This window comes from Rhodamnia argentea, chromosome 5 (genome assembly GCF_020921035.1).
Source record: "Rhodamnia argentea isolate NSW1041297 chromosome 5, ASM2092103v1, whole genome shotgun sequence".
In the NCBI taxonomy this organism is placed as follows: Eukaryota; Viridiplantae; Streptophyta; class Magnoliopsida; order Myrtales; family Myrtaceae; genus Rhodamnia; species Rhodamnia argentea.
In genome coordinates, this window is record NC_063154.1 from 14426752 (window position 1) to 14449359 (window position 22608).

The 22608-nt window shown below is 39.2% G+C and overlaps 2 protein-coding genes and 1 long non-coding RNA gene across 8 annotated transcripts; all 3 read left to right on the forward strand.

The window, feature by feature from the left end:
* The first annotated feature begins 6 nt into the window (after positions 1-6).
* On the forward strand, positions 7-20957 carry LOC125315093. The gene is made up of 3 exons (XR_007198456.1): positions 7-19; positions 5055-5057; positions 20778-20957. It is a non-coding gene; the product is annotated as an uncharacterized LOC125315093 (long non-coding RNA).
* Positions 8087-11709, forward strand: LOC115728060 (transcription factor ABORTED MICROSPORES). 6 transcript variants are annotated; one of them, XM_030658382.2, is made up of 9 exons: positions 8087-8196; positions 8733-8836; positions 8941-9114; positions 9203-9281; positions 9398-9466; positions 9594-10181; positions 10378-10671; positions 10744-10920; positions 11323-11709. In XM_030658382.2, exons 2-9 carry the CDS (start codon positions 8739-8741, stop codon positions 11494-11496), a joined length of 1653 nt encoding a protein of 550 aa, XP_030514242.2. In that variant the 5' UTR covers positions 8087-8196; positions 8733-8738; the 3' UTR covers positions 11497-11709. The 6 variants fall into 6 exon arrangements, with proteins under 6 accessions (XP_030514242.2, XP_048135051.1, XP_048135052.1 ...); XM_048279094.1 differs by having other exon boundaries at positions 8112-8258; XM_048279095.1 differs by having other exon boundaries at positions 8124-8258; positions 10750-10920.
* On the forward strand, positions 18160-19043 carry LOC115728068. The gene has a single exon (XM_030658396.2). The coding sequence runs from the start codon at positions 18234-18236 to the stop codon at positions 18717-18719; it is 486 nt and encodes a 161-aa protein (XP_030514256.2). The 5' UTR covers positions 18160-18233; the 3' UTR covers positions 18720-19043.
* Positions 20958-22608: the final 1651 nt, after the last annotated feature.

Genomic DNA, 22608 nt, shown 5'->3' on the forward strand with positions numbered 1-22608 from the left:
ACCGCCTCTCCCTCCCTTTGTCTCGCTCTTTGGAAGTACGTATGGTTTGCCTCTGGCGGCTTGGAAGTGGGGACCATCCGCTGCCGCGTGTCATAAATTTTCTGTTAATATGAATCCAAATATGAGAAAAGTAGGTCGACTGTGATGTGACATCAATATCTCAATTTATCATTTGTCCCTAAAATCTTTGGGACCCGCACAAGTTTTGGCTTTGATTACACGAGGGGAAAAAAAAAAAACATTGAAGTGAAGAGGTTAGAAGTTCATTTTTTTTTAATTGATTTGATCACAAACATTTACGTGAAATTTCAATATCTTTGTTCTAATGGATTTTCACTAAAGATCACTAACATAGCAATCTAGTTATCCATGTAAACATGGCCAAATAAAATCGGGGGTAAAAAGCCCCCCAAAAAGGGTTTGTTTTTTTTTTAAAATGGGGGGTCTCGGAACCTCGTCCTTTTTTTTAGGAATTCTTCTTTCCTATGACGTCTATATCCATGACCGTCCTATGGACCAATTGCCGATGGAAACAAGCAAGAAAAATTTTAGGCCTAAATTAGAAAAGTGAAAACTTGTAGGACTTTCGGCCAAAAAACTTGTAGGACTTTCCGACCCAAAAAAAAGAAAGAAAGAAAACTTGTAGGACTAAATTGAAAAAAAAAATGAAAAAGTTTAAGGTTTAATTGGTATACATGCAACATATTTAGGACTAGTTGGCACCAGGTGACCGATGTTGTTTGTTTAGTGTTCAATATGAATTCCCGTTTTGTGCCGCTTTATTAATCGCAAATCATCGGATTTCATCGTCAACTCATATAAATATCGATTTTGGAGACCCCAATATTCCATCTCGATGATGTTTGATTTGGACCCGCTTAGCAAGTGATGCGGCTTCTGGGGATTGATGTTGATGCTACGGTTGCTACCGAATCGGGGGAACGGGTCTCAATATGCCATGAACTGAGAAAGAGAGGAAGCAATCTCCATCATCTTACTTAACGGTTTTAAATGCGATTGGGGGTGGTCGGTGGTCCTACTATTAGTTAAATGTGCTTTAAAGGCATTTGGAAGCTGGTGGACTTTGCACAATAAACAGTTTATCATTCAAAAAGAGTCATGTTTGAGAAATTACCAATATTTACGAAAAGAAATTTAAGAAACCTTTGATTGTATCGCTAGTCGATGAGGGTTTGGACAAAGAGGCCACCTACCACAATCGCCGCTCGAATGTTCGTTTTATGGTGCCGACTATCTATCGAATGTGTCTGTCATCACAACCTCACCGGATGCGCGAGAAGAGAAGTTCAATACTGACGGTATACCTAGCTTATGTCATAGATTTAGCTTCAAATTAAGTATGAGTCATGGATTGTAGTGCAACTCGTAGTGTTAAAATTCCACTTTCAATATTGAAACGTTTTTTGTGATGTTCATATGTGGCATAGTGCATGTTTTCAGTTTTCCATTTAACTTTGTGCTTCTTTTTGGGAAACGACACTAATTATCCCTAAAACATTGATCAAATGTGCAATGTCATCCCCGAACATTTAATTCATTCAATGTGGTATTTGAACTATTTCTAAATATTTAACATAGTCCCTAAACTTTTAACTTATTCAACATAATTCCTTGACTTTCCAACAAAGTCAAATCAGTCCTTTAATACTACTCACAAATTTTTATAATTACATTATTATCCATATTTTAGAATATCTTTTCATTTTAATCATGTTCTCAAATCAAGGACAAAAAATAGGCTATCTCCCTTTTGCTCTTTATTAACATTACGATAGCTCCACTTAATAAATTTTAGCTTATAGTCTCTATAATAGTAAAATAGAATCTCATTTAGGGTTGTAGCGGGTTGATATTTCTATTGTATGTATAAGTGCTTTTAGAAGAAAATCTGGAAATTATGGTAATTTATAGATTCTACATTTATTATTATAGAGATCAAAAGTCAAAATTTACTTAAATGAAATTATTGTAACAACTATAAAGATAAAAACGGTAAACAAGTAATTAAAAGAGATGATATATTTTTTTTTTGTCAATTTAAGAAGAGGATTGAAATGAAAGGGTATTATAAAATCTAGGTAATAGCATAATTATGAAAACTTGTGAATTGCACCAAATAGTTCGTTCGTTTTTTAGTATGTAAAGGGGAAGATCTCGAAAATTACATCGCTAATCTCCTAATAAAACAAGATCCAATATGATCCCCTAACAACAAAGGAAGCAAATCTATTGGTGGCTTGTCTAATGACAAAAATTATAACGAGCATACTGTTGGGCTGCATAACCCAATTTGCTAGCCAATCTACACATGCACTTCCCTCCCTAAAAATATGGAGAATCTTGACTTATTGACAAAAACTTGAGCATATTTTCAATTTGAGAAATGAGTATGTCATTAAAATGAAGCGATGGAGTTGATTTTCGAAGTAGAGAAATGGATGCTTTCGAGCCTCACCTCCATAATAAATTTGGTAATGCTCAAAGAGATTACCAATTCAAGGCCCAATAAAATGCCTCACATTCTACTTTAAGTGAAGAACACACTCTCAGTATTTTCGATCAAGAAGAACACACTCCCAGTATTTGCATGAATTCAACAAGCCAATTACCCGAGTCATCACGAGTAAGTCCACTTACTGAAGCTAGACTCTAGTTGCCTTTAGAGGCCCTGTCGAAATTAAGTTTGACAAAACTAGAAGGAGGCGGTCCAACCCACAGACTTATCTATTTTCTCCCTATCGGCAAACAATCTATTTTCTACTCTTTTAGCATGAAGAATATCATTCCCCATATCCTAAGATCAGATTCACAGGTGCACCTGCAAAAGAAAAGTTCTACTGGATTTACTTTGATCCACAAATGCCAACAGGTTACACCAAATACTAGTGGACAGTCATATTCTTTTACCAGGACTATTGCAGCAGACAGGTTTGCTAACGAAGCACTTGGGCAAATCAAGAGTAAAGAAATGACCCCTTCAACCTGTAGGCAAAATCTTTAGTGATTAGTAAGTTGTTGATAGTGTGAAACCAGCCACAGGAAACTTCTGATCCTTCGCGGTCCATCCCTGCTAAGTGAATTTTCTTTTTGCCATGAACAATTGAACATCACCCCCCAAAAAAAAAAAAAAAAAAATTTGAAGAATCACATTCAATTGCTTCACAAGTTACAGCAGGCAACTTCGCCCATTGCATCACATATAAAGAAAAATTCATAGCAACAGATTAAACCAAAGTTAGCCTCCCTGCAAGAGACAAATTTTCAGCCTTCCATCTACTTAATTTTACCAAGCACTTCATCAACAATAGGTTGGTAAGTTCTAAGAGTAACTCGGTCAGGGAGCATAGGCACTCCTAAATACTTGCCAAGATTACTTGTAGGAGGAAACGTCTAGAAGAACTAATATGGAGAATTTTGTGGCGAGGGACGTTTTTAGAACCAAAAACTTTAGATTCGGTGGCACTTACATTCGAAGCATCGCCGAATGATCATAGGCACTTTGTAATAACTTGCATTTGCTCAACGGATGCTTTAGCAAACAGAAGGAGATCATATGCAAACATCGGATGAGCTATGACAGGACTACCGTTGTTGAACTCAAAATGGCTTCTAGTCACCCTTATCGACCAACTACATTATTGAGATATATATATGAGTTGTGTTAGAGAAATTCCATATCGGAGAATTAATGTGGTCTTGAGCAGTTAATATATCCTAGTTAGTTCATAACTCAATGGCTTAAGCTTCTGAGTGAATGTGGATTCAATTGGATATATTGACATGTTTTGATTTGAACTCCCTCTTGACCTTGACAATAAGGAGTTGCATACTGCTAGTTGTAGTACATTGAGGAGGCTATTTGGCCATAAATGCTCCAATCTTTCTGGCAAATCAACTTTGAGAAGCAAGGTGATTTAGAGTTTGGTTGATGGTTCTCAGATTCCCATCACAAGCCAAAGTTTCTCAACTCCAAAGACTGACTGAATTGCTTGCCGTTGCCCACTCCTACTGATAGAAAAGGCTTTAAAGGGCCCCATTTCTTCGTATGAAGTAGCATAACTAGGATCAAGGCATGGGAAAATTAACAAGGTTGGGACATGGACGTTGATAGTTTCAGCCAATTAAATTTTGTTTTGTACACTCCAATAAACCAATCATCTGGAAAAATACCAAAAAAGTCATGAATCCATTATATTGATAGTAATTCAGTTTTAAATCTTTTAATTTGACCAATGCAATCCATCCGGCCAATTTTGACTAGAAATCACTAACGAGGACTCCCGTTGTCCTACGTGGCACCATTGGTGCAAGCGTTGACATTTTTAATATTATTTTATTTTATTTTTACATTTTTTCTTTTATAGATTTTTTTTTTTTTTTTTGGTATTATCCGGCAAGGGCTACCGACCTTCCCTCGCTAGCCACGGGCGAGGGTTTCTCGGTCCCCGCTTGATTGAGGCTAGGGCCGCAAAGCCCTCGCCCTCAATCTAGGCATCATGGCCTCATCCGGACTAGTCGAGCGCCATGCCTCACTTGGCTCGGATCTAGGCTAGGTCGTTGCAACCCTTGCTAGTTTTGGGCGAGAGGCCTTGCGAGCCCTCACCCTAGTGGTCGCCGAGGGTGTTGCGATCTCGTCCAAAGAGGGCGAGGGCCACAACGGCCTTGCCCATGGCATGCAATGGTCGCTGGCCCCTCACATGTGGCTGGTGAGGGTCAATTAGTGGCCCTTGCTTGGCCAATAAAAGAAGAAGAAGAAGTAAAGCCTAGAAAAGGAAAAAAAGAATAGAAAAGAACCAAAAGTAATTATTAATAAATTTAAATATAATTAAAAATTATCCACATAAGCTTCGGTCTAGTCACATAGGACAGTCGGCATCTACATCGGCGATTTTGGGCTAAAATTGACAAGATAGACTCATTTGGTACCAATGCAAAAAAATTTAGGACAAAATTGATACTAACGCAATAGGTTTAAGGCTTTTTAGACACTCTTCTCCCAATCATCAGAACCTCCCAACATTGAGTATGATGAGGAAGTGATGACATATTGATGATATGTGTGTGTTTTATGTACGCAAACATGCTGAACAAGGAGACGCGTTTGCTTTTGTTGCTCTTTTTTCAGACCATCAACCTATATAATAAGAAAGCTTAGTAGAGTATCCTTCACGGCTGTGCTACGTGTTGAAATCATGTAAGTTCTCACCTTTCATATGAACGGACATGATTGATACATGTAACATGAGAAGTGCTAATAATAACGCTCATTCTATAACTGGTATACCTTGAATAATCCTCTAACATTATCTTATGCAATTGTTTTCCACAATTGACAAGGTAAATTCTATATTGACATTTAGTTTGGTTTTTTTCCTTTATCACTTTTATGGAAATGAGCCCATTTCATAGTGGACTTTGTAACGGTCTGGGCCCACCACTTGCAAGATATTGTCCGTTTGTTTCTCAGACCGCCATACACCCTCATCTAACTTGGGTTTTGTCTTTTCAACGTCCCGTATGTCCTCGCCCATAGCGAGTGCCAGGACCCTCATAAAACAAGTCTTGCAAGTCTAAGAGAACCCATTGCCATCTCAGAAACTAGCGAGGCCCAGAGGACGCCCTACAGCCCTCATCTAAGCGATGTGGGACAAGAGATGTCACATAATCCCCCTCTTAGTGGCACAACGTCCCCGGTGTGCCCTCTGCGGCACTAGCGAGTGCCCACTGCAGCCCACACATGCTGTCGGAAGTCGGCTCTGATACCAACCGTAAAGGCCTAGGCCCACCACTTGCAAGATATTGTCCACTTTGTACACAAAGTCCTCACGGTTTTGTTTCTCCGAGAGCCACCCATACAGTCCTCATAAAACGCGTCTTGCAAGTCTAAGGGGACCTATTGCCATATAAACTAACTCGGGACTCCCCTCCTAAGCGATGTGGGACAAGGGATGTCACAGACTTGATCCCTTTTTTCAGTTTCAAGTATCTTTCGGAAGAAAAAGATTGGCCCAAGATGCAGAAACGTTTGGTGAAATGTCGACGTATCATCTGTTTTGAATTGTCGTCCCTGAACTTTTAATTTGTTCAATGTGCTTATGAATTTTGATCTAATATTTAATGTAGTCCTAAACTTTTGAACATTTTCGTATAACCTATGGACTATATTCAACATTTACCAATAGTTAAAGGATCACATTAAACAATGTAAAAGCCTAAGAACGACATTGCACATTGGGTGAAAATTCAGTGTCCACATTGCACAAATTAAAAGTTTAGGGACGATATTGCTCATTAAGATCAAAGTTATGGACCATTTGTGCTATTATCCCTAAAATAATTTGATTGCGAAATAGTAATACATGGTGGTTCTTTAGCTATGTTGACAACATTTTCCTAGTAATGCAAGTTATACATGTACTTAAGACATTTACACTATCATATGGAATCATCTTGAACAAGTACAATTCCTAGAAAATAAATTGGAACAAGTCCTCAAAAATATGAAAACGCCACGTAAGATCTTATTAGTTCAGAACTCAGTGAATAGCCAACGTTTAGGTGCAACTAATTTAAGCAAAATGATTTGATATAATCTTCTACTAAAGATGGGATATTAAGCTTATGAATTGATGGTTCACTATTTACGTAAGGGTTAATACCACAAAAAATCTCAAGCTGATATACTTGTGACAAATTTACTCCAAATTAATTTTTTTTACCATCAAAAACTCCAAACGGGTACACATAAACTTACCCTCGTTAGTTTTCGTTAAATTTTACCATCAAATTGTTGAGTTAGATGATATATGACGGTTGATAGGTGTACCGGCTTGGGTTTTTTACCCCTCGTTTGTCACATGTGTATCGATTTGAGATTTTTCGTTATTTTAATCCAATTTAACAGATACTAACGGAGAATAAATTCGTTATAGGTACACCAATTTAGAGTTTTTTATGATCAAAAAATTAGTTTGGGATAAATTTATCACAAGTGTATCAATTTAGGGTTTTATGTGGTTACAAAATTAGTTTGATGTACCTTACCAAAAAAAAAAATTTAGTTTGACGTAAACTTGTTATAGATATACTAGTTTGGGGTTTTATGTGGTATTAACCCTTTAAGTAATAATTGTTATATTCACTCTAATTCTGCTTTTGAGGGTATTTTATGAAATCCTGAATCTATACCCACATTATTACATATGCCATTCATGAAAACAAATGGTATAATAGGTATTACATTACTTAAACCTAACAAACGTTATAGTAATTACAATATTATTAAACGTAATAGACATTGCCTTGGAGTCTTATTCCATTCTTGCAACCAAGCAAGCCGTCAAATACTAGCTTCTCGTTATTCATATCCTTTTTAGTTTTAGCACTCAAAAAATTTATTTTCTTCAATCTAGTCCCTCGTTTCCTCCAAAACCCAACCGGATTTCCAACCATCAACCGTGCTAATCTTCATCGTCAGAACATATTGGGGCACTTCAAAACTGTTCTTCTATCTTTCGGTCGCCTCTATGGTCGAACCACCTCCGACTTTGAAGCGCACTGAACTGTCGATCACCAGAGTCAGACAGAACGAAAATAATCAGCCCGCAAGAAGCAACAATTTTTATCCATGAAGTTATCTCGGCTGCTCAGATCTTGTGTTTCTGTCAAAAGAGTTGTATGAGACATGTGGTTAAACATATGTCTTTAAACCCTGTCCGCTCAAAGAACCGGCAGAGGCAGGCGGTTCATGGGTCAACCAGTTGAACTGGTGGGCGAACCGGTCATGCATTTTCTTTTTTTTTTTTTGTCCTCTCAAATTGTGCAGTTAATCGACAGAAATCACGAAAGAAAAAAAAAGAAAAGAAAGCAAAATGCTGATGTATGTGAATCCTTGGGGTTATGGTTGTAGAGTAGTTGGGACACGAGTTGCGATCATCATCTTGCAGGACGGATCAAAAGACTTGCCAAGGTAGTTAGGCTCTTTTGGGCACGCCATCTTAGGTCATGCGATATGCTCCTGCATCATCACATCAGTTTCACATAATTAATTAATATCTGAAAGATGCTATCCCTTCCCCTTTAATTGGAGGTTTCCCTTGTTTAATCCCATGCAAGCATCGCATGTCACCTACTGTGTTTCTAACAGACATCAAGCTCTTCAAGAACATCTGAGAGGTGAAGCATGAGGAGTTGATGATTCCTGTCCCTCCTCCTCATCTTTCTTCATGAATCAAGAAGTACAGATTTAGCCATAGAGATTCTTCAGTTTCTTTCTTCCTTGTATGTTTGCGGTTCCCCTTTTCTTTTTTTTTTTTCGCGGGTCAATCTGTTTGGTGATGCAATGAGGTGGGTGTGTTGGAATGATGCAGTTAGCCATTGCTATCACCTAGATTTCTTATGTCAATGTCTTGCCCTTTTGTTCTTTATCTGTTCTGCTCTGTTTCAATTTCTTTAGTCCTGACTCTTCACTGAGAACGCTTAGCCAAAACAGGTAGTCGCTGAGATTTTGCAGGTGCCCATCAATTCTGTCATGGTTTTTCATTGCAGCTCTCTAGTTCTGGCTCTAATCAGTGTGTCTGATGTCAAAGATTGTGGTCTGACAAACTTGAACCTTGCCCTGTTTAAATTCCTAGTCCTTGAGCACTAGGATTGTCTGTAGTTCATCACTTTCTTGTGAACTCTTGAATCGAACTGATCTGATAAATTTGCAGGTGAATATGATTATTGTCCAGAATCTGATGGAAAGACTTCGGCCCCTCGTGGGCTCGACCGGATGGGACTTCTGTGTTCTCTGGAAATTGAGTGAAGATCAAAGGTTTAGAAATTCCTAGATCTCTCTCTCTCTCTCTCTCTCTCTCTCCTCACTCATATGTTCTCCATCTTTTTCCGGTGAAAATATGATCTTGGTACTTGTTATAGACTGATAGAGTGGATTGACTGTTGCTGCGCCGGAGCTGAACACAGTGAAACCGGAGGTGAAGAGTTCGGTTTTCCAGTATATCTGTGTAGGGATGTCGTGTTTCAGCATCCAAGAAGAACCAAAGCTTGTGAACTCCTTGCTCAGATGCCCTCTTCCGTGCCCCTGGAGTCCGGGTACTTTCAACTCACCATTTCCTTCCGTTTTTTGATGAACTGGAGTTTCTGTTTCCCATGCGATAAAATACAGAGTTCTTGTCAGCAGGATTTATGCGGATGCCTTCATGTCATACCAGCCAAGGTGGCTTAACTTCACCAGCAGCTCCGACTCGAAAGCAGAAGAAGTGAGTTAACAACTGATATGTCCATCAGACAGCATTGTGTCTATTTATCTCGCTTATTTTTTGAACATTGATGCCTCGTCGAGGAGGGGATGAAAGAAATTTCTGTCCTTTCACAGGACACAATCGGGACCAAGGTCCTGATACCGTTCCCTGGAGGTTTGATCGAGCTTTTCGTCACTAAACAAGTACGTGATTCGAATGTAACAGCGGTTCTTGTTAGTGGGAAGATCGACAGATCTTTCGCTTGATCAACTTGTCAGAGTTTTATTGTCTCTCGCAGAAATGCCGCCTCATGCATTTCTGTCGCTTTAGGTACCAGAAGATCAACAAATCATAGGCTTTATCACATCCCAGTTCTCCATTCCTTTTGAGGCCGATTCCTTGTCCTCAGTCTGTATGGAGACAAATTTCTCGATAATACCAAATGCTTTGAATGATCTGCACTCCGGGCCACAGCTACTCGACCCAAATGACCACACCAATTCGCCGGCGCAACTGCCTGAAAATCTGAACCTGCACGATGTTTCCGGTGATGGAATCCGCCTGTATGAGGCGACCATCGGAGGATCGTATGACACTTTCGTAGCTAACGAGGAAATGGATCCTTCCAACAAGCTGTCAGTAGGAGACGGATTTCAAGAGACGGATGGAGCGGAACAACTGAATGTGGACCCTACAGAACAAGTGAACACGGAGTGGCAAGGGAATGATGAGGAACTCCTCAAACCGGAGAATGGCGCGACGAAGTCAACATCTGATTGCAGCGATCAGAACGAGGATGATGATGAGAAGAACGGAAAGCAGCCTCACTCGAAGAACCTTCAAGCAGAGAGGAGGAGGAGGAAGAAGCTCAATGACCGCCTCTATAATCTTCGCTCATTAGTCCCAAAAATTTCCAAGGTAATAGTTGAATTTCTCAGCATGCTTATATACAGGGAACTTACAATTTTTTAGTTGAGACTCTAGATGATTGATGGGCTAAAAGTGTTCAAGACATTAGGAATATCCAAACTGCAATCAGACTCTATTTGATCTGATTTCACAGAATTTTTGCCTCTAAATTGCGCAATTTGGCCGCTTCCTCATGACAAAACAGCTTGACAGAGCTTCGATTCTTGGGGATGCAATCGAATACATAATGGAGCTGCAGAAGCAAGCTAAGGAACTCCAAGACGAGCTCGAAGAGCAATCGGATGTGGAAGACCCCAGGAATTCCGGCAGCAGCAGCAACTTCCCCATTGGCCAACCTGAGGTTTTTGACATTGGGCTCCTGTCAGCATCAGAGAAAGCGGCATTTACTTATCAGCTGCCGGGAAATACTCAAGGAGATGGATCCACGAAGAGAAACCGCGAGTCAGAGACTGCATATGACAAGCAACAACGCATGGAGGTACTCCATTAGATAGTCCCTCCTGATCCTTTTCAACTGCTTCAGCAAAATGCTAAAACTGCAAACACACAGCCGCAGGTGGAAGTTCGGCAGATGGACGAGAACGAGTTCTTCATCAAGGTGTTTGGGGAGCACCGTCCTGGCGGTTTTATGAGATTGATGGAGGCTTTGGACTCCATAGGCCTCGAAGTGACCAATGCAAATGTGACCAGATTCCTAAGCCTTGTCTCCAACGTTTTCACAGTTGAGGTACTGTCTAAAGCCATGTCTAGCATAGTAAATACTAGGAACTCTTGTCATACAGAATGAGAGGAAAAGTAACAACATCAGATGAACTATACTAACACCCTCTTTATTCAGAAACTCTACATTGAACTTGTGGATCTTCGACCAAAAAAAAAAAAAAAACTTGTGGATCAATTAGTGAATTTCCCGTATAGACCACGGTGATGCATTTCGGGGTATTTCTTAATCTAACAGCATTCAGGAACCACATCATTTGTAGCAGGTTGAATTTCATAAATGCAGTGCATTACTCCGCCAGACAGGACAACTATAGTGTTCCCGGATTTGTTTATCACATACAGATCATTCTTTTACGGTATGATTTAGCTTGAAAAATCGGCTCTTTTCTGTGAATTGAATTTGCAGAAGAAGGACAGCGAGCTGGTGCAAGCCGATCTCCTGAAGGACTCTCTGCTGGAGCTGACTAGGAATCCTGCTGGCGGGTGGCCATGGCCGAGCAAAGCGGCAGAGACTGGCAGCGCTGGGAATTGCCATGGTCATCAGCATCATTACCACCTCCTGCACAACCATCTCTTCTGATTCCGCTATCACTGCCTTCCCAGCGTCTGATGAAAAAAAAATCTCTACTTTACAGGTTGTTCAAGTGAGAAAGCTGCTTCTCTCCTCACAGTTGTTGGCTTTCACCAGGCTTGTTGGTGAAAAATAATAGTACTACTAGTCTCATGGCAATATATTTCACTCTTTGGTTCATTTTGGGTTTGATCTTATTTTAGACTTGATAAAATTTCAGAATCCATAGCAGCTAACGCGCTAACTATGTTTTCATCACAAGAAATGACCGTTCACGCGTATAGCTTTTCCGCGTAATTACTCTTTTAAAGAGGATCCTTACTACACGAATAGCTTCCGATTACATAACACGACAGTGACACAAAGAAGTGATATTGCCGGCCAATTAGAGCCTTCTTCTTTATTCCAAACTCCTACTGAAAACGGAGCCACTTAAGTGAAAGGGCGGTGCTCGTTGTTAGAGGTGATCAGGATCCAGGATAGGTAACACTACAAAAAAACAAGCATTTAGCCACGAAATTTGCGACGAATATTTCGGAAAAATTCATCGCTAAACGATTTTGCGATTAAATTGGCGACGACAAAATATTCGTCGCGAAGCAAATTTAGCGACGACAATTTTATCATTCGCTAATTTGCGAAATCGTGCTAATTTGCTTAATAGGTTCTGCAATCGGCACAAATTTTTGCACGGAACATTTCCGTGGCACATTAGCGACGAAATAATTTTTCGTCACTAATATAGCGCGAATTTGGCGTTAGCAAATTAGCGACAAACAATGTGGCGACGAATGTTGCGATGACTTTGGCCGTTGCAAATTATAACTTTGCGACGAACATATCTCCATAGCACATTAGCAACGAACTTTAGGGAAACATTTTATGTGAATAATCCGTTTTTGAAAGAACTAGACCTTTTAAGTAAGGTAAGTATTACTTTAGGGAAACATTTTATGTGAATAATCCGTTTCATAACGATTAAGGTATTGATGGATTCCCTAGATTGTCATGTTGAAAAAGAAAAAAAGAACTATCTTTAGCATATTTGTCTTAAATAACTCAATTGTATCCATCGTTTTTTGGTCCTAGCTTGATTATTATTAACAATATATTCGTCAAGAGAATACAACATGCTTATATTATTTCAAAATCAAAAAATGCAACTAGCAAAAAGTAGTTAAGATTTTCTTTGAGAATTTTCTGCCCCGCAATCTAATTAATGGACCATAACTACTGTTGAGCACGCTGACTAATCAAAACATTCCACAAAATATTGTTTGGTCTAAATTGGACAATAAAAGTCTGCTTAGTCTCACGACAGAAGTTAAATCCAAATAGAGTCTAGTGAAACATCAACACCACAAATTAACAAAGACCGTCAGTAATTTCCTATTTATCTACGGGAGACGGGATTTTTGTCCACTTTCCACAGCTTGGTCCCAACCAAACCTTACTCGATAGTGGAGGCGACTAACAACTAGCCACTCTGCTTCACTCGAATGCTGCTTGCTCCTGCATCAATGCCTATGCTTCCAACATGTCTAGGTAGTACCTCCGCTCGAATGATCTACCTACCCCTTTGCCCTTTTTCGATAGAAGAACTACAACTCTTCTTTTAGATAGCGGTCGATCGGTTCGCATCTATGGTCAATCAATAGGTCCGCGGATCTATTCTTCTATACGATAAACCGCCATCTTGTAGCACCATCATGATACCGATTTCCCGGTAGTTTCTGATGCTTGCAGGGGTGATAGCCCATATGCTTCTGGATCTAATACAAAACTTGACGCTCGACGGGCAATAAAAGTAATGTAAAGGAACGGAACCAACGCTTTGTGGATGTACCCTTGAAAGTTCTCTTTGATGGGGTCGCCTCATATTTTCCTTTACCTAATCAATCATCCCTGGGGGATGCTAACAAATAAGATTAACTATCTGAGACGTGCAAGCACCATCTTCAAGGATGATTCTACCCTTCAAAGTATAAAATTCGACGCGATAGCCTCTAGCTGATATCCTCCAAGGACACAACAGTTCCTCTTTACTCCACACAGAATAATAGAGGCGACATAAACAATCAAATTATAAGTACAACCCAGCAAAGAAAGAAATGACAGGGGAGGAAAGAATTTTCTTGTTTTGATATATAGTCCTTTATTTATGTACGGAGCAACAAAAGGTGAATGGAAAAGAGGGCCGTTTTTCCTTCATCAAATCTTGCATCAAATAAAAAATCGAGACAAATTGATGACGGTCAAAACCGTTAAAATTGATAGGGGTCAAATAATTATAAGACTATTACAAACTGATGGCAGTCATAAAATCACAGAAATATCTAATGATCCTCACAGATTTCAAAAGGTTTTGAAAAGAAAGGAAAGATAAATGCTGGGATACACTCAATTGAATGCAATGCATCGAAACTGATTGGGGCTATGAATTAGACATAGAAAAAAAATTAAATGTAATTCACAAAATCATTGCTGAAATTTGAAACTTCTATAAACCAAGAATTTCTTTTGTGAATTAGGATTTCACCTATCACATTACATCCCCATAAAGTTTTGTTGTTCAAAACGGTTTCACATAAATAGGTCATGTGCTTCCTTAGTTTATTCATAATTGCTCTAGAGATTTTGCCAAAATCTCATAGAAGCAGCCACATTTCGCACTTACATAGGTCATTTCATCAAGTATATATTGTAGTTTAATACACCACCAATAATGGATATGGAATTCATTAAGCACTTACCTCAACTTCTCTTTCATTGCAGTCATGCACTACTCTCACCTTAAGTGGAAAAATAATATTTAATGATGCTTGGCCTATTCCGGGTACTAGTTAGACATAGCCGCATCCTCTGGGCTTTTCTTAACCACCAGATCAACAAGTCATATTCTATTTTCCATATGAATTTAGTTCATGGGATCGCTAATCACATAGGTTAGGTTGCCATCATTGTTGGTTTTTCTCAACTATTCCCCTTGATGTGGCATTAATTAATTTTCTTTTAAAGGTTTATTAGAAGATCGGCCAAAGTCAAACTTCTCACAATCAATGGACATAGTTCCACTTGTAAGCAGCTGCTTTACCATATCAAATCTCAACTGGATGAGTTTGTTTTTACCGATGAAGATTTTATTATTTGCAATTGCTATAGCCGCTTGGCAATCATAATGTATAGATACATAATGTGTCGGTTTCATTCTCTTTCCCAAGAACTTAAGTAGTTTTAGAATTATCAAGATGAATTATCTCCTCTTTCCCTTACTTGAATGTAGGAGGAAAAGGCATTTTGTTTGCACATATATCCTAGAAGCACCCGAGTCTACCACCCATTCTTTCACATTTGACCATGATGTTGACTTGGGAAATGACCATATGACTTACGTCATCAGAGTCATTTGCTTCAACCAAGTTGACTTTTGGTTTAGTAGGTTTGTCATTTCCCTCATAATTCTTGTTTGGCTGATTTTCAAGTTACAGCACCTCCACCAAGAGCGAACACATATCCAATAGTGGATTTTATCTCATATAAATTTGAGATTTAATTAGCATCATCGTACTTTTTAATATAGTGAGAAATCCACCATATAAAGATGCCAATTTTTGTGGTTCCTTTAAGATATTCCAGTACTTTGCTCAAGGTAGTCCGATAACCATGATTGAGATTTTGTATATATATACTTAGTATACCCACAGCATAAGCTATATCAAGTTGAGTGTAGTTCATTAAATGCATCAGAATCCTAATAAACTAAATCGAGCTACACCATCTCATTTATTTTGGGCTAATTCGATACTAGCATCATAAAGAGAATTTATAGATGTGACATCAAAATGTCCATATTTTTTCATGAGCTCTTGAGTAAACATTAAGTCATTGTCACGCCCTAGAAAATTTTTAAGCTATCAAAGTAACAGATTTGCAGAGACATTGAATGGATGCAGTTTAATGCACCACCATGTATCACAATGAGAATGTACCATATTAAATTTTCTCTTGAAAAAATTATAGATCAAACAGCAATTTTCCCACCAAATGAAACTCATGTTACCAATACCCATGACTTATTTCAACTTGTGAAAAACAACTCGATGCTACAAAACCCTAAAGAATGCATGTGAAATTCCACGATCTTGGATTGCGGTCAAACGCTCCACACAAGATATCGATATTCCAATGGAGTATAGAAAAGTCACCATCATCTTGAAAAAGTAAAAACAAATTATATTAGCTAGCCAACCGGAGTCACCAAAAATTTTACCGCGACCAGAATGTACATTCCTCCGGATGAAATTTTCATCTGCTTTTCGCTTCACCTTTCCCGATTCAATGTTTCTCATGAATTTTAATTCGCATAAAATATGCGTATAATTTACTATAATTCCATTGCCAGCTCAATCACTACGATATTTGTCACGATTGATAAATTGATATTGTTTTCCTATTGCACCATATAACTAGTAACAAAAGACGAAAAATGTTGGGTTCAGAACACAAGTTCCGAATGGACATTAAAAAAAAAAAAAAAAAAAAATGATGCCTGCAACCCACCACGTACAATGTGCTAGTCACCAGGGGCTCACATATAAGGGACATAAACTATAATGAATTTGAGAAACTAACGATGGTGTAATAGTATAATGGTGGAATATCAACCGCAAGTGTTATGAATGATAAAAAAATATATATATAGAAGTCATGATGGGACCCACTTCAAATTTTATGTTTGATATTCCACCGTGATACCTTTACATGGTCATACTAGCATAATCCACTATAATGCTCGATCTTTGCTAAAAACATGCATCTTGAACAGTATACAATTAAACAAAATGCATTTCATGACGACAATTGTGGTATTCATCAGTCGACCCCACAGGATGTGTATCGCTCTACAGGTAATGTAAAAGAGATTAAAAACCAGCTTAGACAACAAAAACTCTTACAAGCCAAGAGCAGGAATTTCTTAGTAAGCAATCTACCAGCGTAGCATCACGTCCACACAATTTGCACAAGAACTATACTTGAACTTCCCCAAACAAGTACGTCTCGATCATCAACTAATCAGATTACATCGAATCCGACTGTACATTAACTTTCTTACTATATTTTTTTCTCAAAGAAGACCACGTAGTTTTCCGCAAATTGGAGCACCTTATGGCCACAGGAAAAAGGTCTCTTTTGTTTTTCTATTATAGCTTGCGATGAGGAAGAGGAGATGTGCATACCCGATTTTGATTGACAGCATAGACGATCACGACGAGGTTGCCGTCGTCTTTGCCATAGTTTATGAGAGGGACCCTTCCAATCTCTAGTGTGCCTCTTGAAAGGAGAGAGAGAGAGAGAGAGAGAGAGGACCAACTAACTGAGGCGTGCAAGCACCGTTTTAAGGATCATTCTTTCTCTCGGAGTATAAAACTCGGTGCAATAGCCTCTAGCGACTATCCTCCCAGGATTCAACAAATCTTCCTCTTTACTCCAAATAGCAATAGAGAAAACATAAACAACTAAATTACATGTATAACCTGACAAAGTAATGGAATGGAAGTAGAGAATTTTCTTGATTTGGTACGTTTTCGAATTATGATTGGAGTAACAAAAGGTAAATAAAAGAGAGCTGCTTTTCCTTCATGAGTTCTTGCATCACATAAAAAAAAAAATCACAAAATTGATGGGGTCATCAAAAAAAAATCACAAAATTGATGGGGTCAAAATCGTTACCAACCGTTACAAAACAATAGCTTCGAATATTTCAAAACCATTTAAATATCCGGTATCGGAAAGATATCATTTGCTAACAATCAAGCTAGATTGAGCAAAGCGCTTTGATTGAATGTCCAATTATTGAGAATTCTACGCAGAACGCTTTTACACTACTGGTGAGCGAGGTTGAAATAGTGCTTGTTTAGAAGACTGTGGAATCGTGAAGACTTAAAGCCATTTTTTTATTAGGACAAGAGAGATTGGTAAGTAAAAAGGGTGCCATGCTTGTTATGGATGCTTTTCCCTAGTGTTTCCTCTTATCTCTATTTTCATACCTTAGATCAACCAATCATCAATTGAATTATCAGTCTTCATTATGTTCGACATTTAAGGGCGCGAATGATAAGCATTTTATTGTCCCATTCTTCTATTCTTAGGAACATGTTTGGAATAGAAGTACGTTTAGTAACGCAATTTCATTTTTTTTAGTTCCAAGACAAATCTTTAGCCCATAAACAGATTTGGAACAAACACAGAAATAAAAAAAACTCTTCTCGTCGTCAATCCCTAACCACCATCCGTCCGTTTGTCTATTGCCGATTGTCGGGCCCTATCGGCCATCCGTCAATTACCTTAGAAATTTTATGTTGTTGTCAAATGAATTTTTATTTGGGAAATAGAAGCTTTTTTCCGTTATCAAACGTATCTCTTTGCTCAATCGTCAGGAAATAAAAATAGAAAAATCTATTTCTTACCCGAAATTATTCCCAAAAATAGAATAGTTATGATTGGCGCCGTAAGCGAAGCTTATCAAAACTGTGAATTTTTTCAAAAAAAAAAATAATAATAATAACTACGAGTTTCATCTACTTGAGACGACGACGTATGCAGCTCACATGTGCGATCCCTCCTCATAGAAATCAAAAGTCCAAAACCCTAACCCCCAAAAACCCAAAACCCATCTCCCTCTCTCTCTCTCTCTCTCTCTCTCTCTCTCTCTGACAAGCCGTATCTTTCTCTGTCCGTCTCAATCGATGGCTTCGTTGAGCGGCAGATTCAAGGAGCTCCTCAAGAAGTACGGCAAAGTGGCGCTCGGCGTCCACTGCTCCGTCTCCGCCGTCTCCATCACCGGCCTCTACATCGCCATCAAGAACAACGCCGACGTCGATGCCCTCTTCGCCAAGCTCCACTTGCCCGGCGTCTCCACCGAAGAGAAACCTTCATCGTCGTCGTCGTCGTCGCCGTCGTCGTCTTCTTCGGCATCGGGCGATGAATATGCGGCTGAAGAGGGCTCGGCCAAGTACGACGATCAGCAGCGGACGGGGAACGTCGGGGAGGAGGCGGCGGCGAAGCGTAAGCGGGCGGCCGAGCTCGCCGCCTCCACCGGCGGTGCCCTGACCTTGGCCATTCTGTGCAACAAGGCGCTGTTCCCCATCCGGGCTCCGGTCACCATCATGCTCACGCCTCCGGTGGCGAAGTTTTTGGCCAGGAGGAAGATCATCAAGGGCAATGTAAGATAGAGTTTTATGCTTGTGGCATTTTAAGTTTATGGTTGATGATGGAATGTGTTGGCCAGCTAGGAGAAGAGAGGGAAGGGAGAGATGTATTTGTGAGTTATTAAAAGAGACGCGTGACTGAATAATAAAAACTCAATATTGTGGAGACTACTAGCCGGAAGAGTTGTGCCCGGTTAAACAGTTGAATCTTTTTGTGTTCGGGATGAATTGGACGCCTCCATTGTTTGAATGGATGTTATTAATCAGTCTAGCTAGTAATGTAGCTTTCAAGTGCCGGGTCTTTGGAATAGATCGGGAAGGCGGGTTCTGTTCTTGCCGTTATCATTTTGACTGAGTCCCAGTTAAAAATTTCTGAGGTTCATAATCACTGAAATCCATATCTGATGCTTTGTATATAGTTGTGGTGAATGGCGTGTTGTTGGATGGTGATTGAGTCTTTCATGCTCTGAATGGATCTAACAAGTTACTGAAGCTTAGAGAGATGAATCGAATCGATTCGATCTTAGATTCTCTAGACAATGGGAAAGGAGAGCCCTACGAGTTGGAGAAGTGGCTTTGGATATGGAATGTTGAGGGTATAGAACACTTTGAGCTTAGTCATTTGCATCTCACTAGGTGCCTTTGGAGTCATATGCTCTTGTTCTGTTTTGACTTGGAAAGGTCGGCACGCAGAGAGGAGAATATGAAAGAGAAGCTCGCTCTCTCCAAGTGTGCTTGACAAAAGGTTCATTTCTATACAAGAATCGCATTTTAGGTTAGGCCCTGCTAAATTGTGGTTCAACAAAGCTCTACACCTTGGAACCCGGCGAATTTTGGGTCAGACTACCAAGCTGGGGCAAATGGTTGCTGTTGGTGCTTCGTGATGGTAAAAAATTAAAGAAAGCTTAAGATAAATTTAGTTGAGGATGTCATCGATAATTGTTGATGTTAACTTGTTGACATGAAACCCTATTTTTGGGAGAAATCTCATCTCAGCCTTTGACGGCAGTCAGAACAGAGAGGGATTGCCTTCCGGCATACCATTTGACTGGACAATTTTTTTCAAGCATTGAGTTTGACCTTAAGGGTACCTTGGTCCCTTACTAAAGAGTCAATTAAAATAATTCGTGCCGTGAGATTGAATCTCTTCTGGTGATTGAATTCATATTTGGGGTCATGATTCATGCAGAGTTGACATCATGTCCAGTTATTCTCTCGTCAGCTTGCATTTATTGCCAGCATATTTATTTGATGAATTTTGCTTCTATTTACTCATCATTCAATCCACAGTCCTTTGTTGCCGCCGTTTTCTGCTCCATATGTTGTTCATCCTCTCTTTGCTTCTGAGAATGGTGGGTTAGGGTCGATGGACCTCTCCCTCTGATTTGCTTTTCCTCGTAACAAATTGACACGGCAGTGCTTTGTGCATTGTTGCCTTTGTTCCTTGTATGGTAGCAACCTTGCCGAAACAATTGGGAGTCTGCTTTTATTCATCCGGAGAGTACATCTCTAGGGTATGCCTATCCTTCTGATCTTGTATATACCTTGCTGTGCATATCTGCACATCCCATCATCTCCCGTTTGGCTCTGGCCGAGCTATCCCTCAGTCAACATAAGCCTTTTCGAATGGTTCACTTACCAGGTGGTAAAGTTCTCTCTTGGAAAAGTTTCTCTTTTACCGTTGCTCTGCTCTACCGGATCTTGTAAGATAATATGGCAAACCACCTCCTCCTTGTAGACACAGTCACTAGTTACATACCCTGCTTCGGCCAAGGGACAGTCCCGTAGGATATCTAACTAACTACACTGGGTTTCTCTGTCGTTGGAATTTTGTCTCAGCTGATTTTCTGCTGTCTCTGTTCTTCTTTACTGCTCAGCCTGGCTAACTAATCAGTCTCAACCCTCGATAAGTACATGGTTAAGGGCTATATTTTGGCGGTCGGGGCCCAACTACCGGTTGATATTCAGAAACTGGATAAACCACCTCTGTGGATGGATGTGGTCAATTCTCGAGGCAACGGCCATCTTGGTTCTACGATTACGCAGCCTTATATATCTGCAGCCTGGTCTCTCTCTTCTAAGAAACAGTTCATCAACTTGAATGTAGCAGAATAAATTACAACAGGGAGACGTTCAAAGAATGAACTGATTCTTGCTGGACGTGAGACCTTACAAGGAGCAAACTCTCTTTTGATAAGCTGTATGGACTTTGTGGACTCCTCTTCTTGTACGCAGCAGGCGGCCATATGTTTCCCAACAAGGATGCTTTTGCGTCTACATCCATCTTTGAACATCACTGTCTAAAACCTCGACGATAATGCCCTTTTATTAAAGAAGAACATGAAACTTGTTTTGAGCTCGTGCTTGGAGTGACGACACCTATGAACTAGTTTACATAGCTTTCTATAATTGGTAACCAGTAGATTCAGCAAGCGATAATTCCGTTACGCTCACTCAAACTTAGGGCTTCTTTGATAACCGAAAGTAAGGTCGCTTGGAAACCCTGATGGCCATTGACTTAAAAGATTCACTTAAGTTAAGAATTCACTCGATGCGGTAAGTATGGGAGGATTTGCTCACTTGATTCTGTATAAAAACAATTGATGACAACTATAGTATTGCTAAATGTACCTGTTAAAAACGCACCAATGACAATCATTTTTCTATGCTCCGTACAAATTAATAATGTTCAGATGTTATCAAACGACCTTCTGTTCTTTTAGTTTCAAGAATTTAAGATAATCAACACTTGAAATTCGGTACTTGAATTAGAATCTTATTAGTCAGTTTTATCAAACAAGCCTTTGATGATACTCATCTCCATCGATTCTCCTGAGTTTGTGTAGACACATACATGATTCTTGTGATCTTGTCCCGATTGAACAAATGATCCGACATCTAATTTATCCACTAATGTCCATCACCAAACTTTACAAAAAAAAAAAAATTACTTTAGCACTTCCATAAGTGGTCAAGACGACGGACGGGAATCCTGGGAACCCTAATATGTCGCATATCCTATCTACCTTTATTTTTCTTTAATGGATAGGGGATTATATGACTTTGGTTGGTCTTATCTTCAACTTAGAGATGATGCATTATTTAATTTAACAAAAAGAGAAGCATTTATCCTTCTTCTATTTTTTTTAAGGAGGAGAGATGGGGATCTGGGAACAACTATTTAAGAGTGTCAAAGGTTCATTGTGTTTTTTCAAGGTTCAATGAATCGAAATCCGGTTTCGATTTTTTTTCTTTTTGAATTTTTTTTTTTTAAATTGAGGACCGAACTTATGACCTCGCCCTTAACCAGTGGCCAGTGGCCTCGCTGGCCCTTTGCCCCAAAAAAGAAAAGGAAGAAAAAGAAGAATAAAGAATAAAACAGATGATTATTTTGGAGGTTTTCACTGTGATTTGGTAACCCAACCGAACTAAAAAAAAAGAACGGTTATTTTTGAATTAGTTGAACTGAAAATCGAACCGAACTAAAATGCACGAAATTTCCAGGTCGGTTCGGTTAGCGGTTCGGTTCGATGTTCCATCGATTTTGACACTGCTAATTCTGACCAATCAAATGTGCTTGTATTCCACTATATGTAATATATGTAAGTCCTATATATAAAGGTAATTAAATGTTTGTAGGGACAATAGTATTCAACAATTCTTATTGTTAACAAGTGAAAGGTTCTTTGGACGTTCGTGCGATTTTAATATCTTTGGTCCCCCACAAGATGTCTAGTATTCCAATAGATGTTGTCACGAGAACATTTTGTGAGAGTGGGTGTCAATTTTTTGAACTAAATCGGATGCATGCTATATTTAAAGGTGCATATAACTCTTTATCCATTTTGTAAAGGACAGTTGTTTTTTTTTTTTTTTTTCCTTCCGAGTTGAAGAGCCATGCAATTTATTAGAT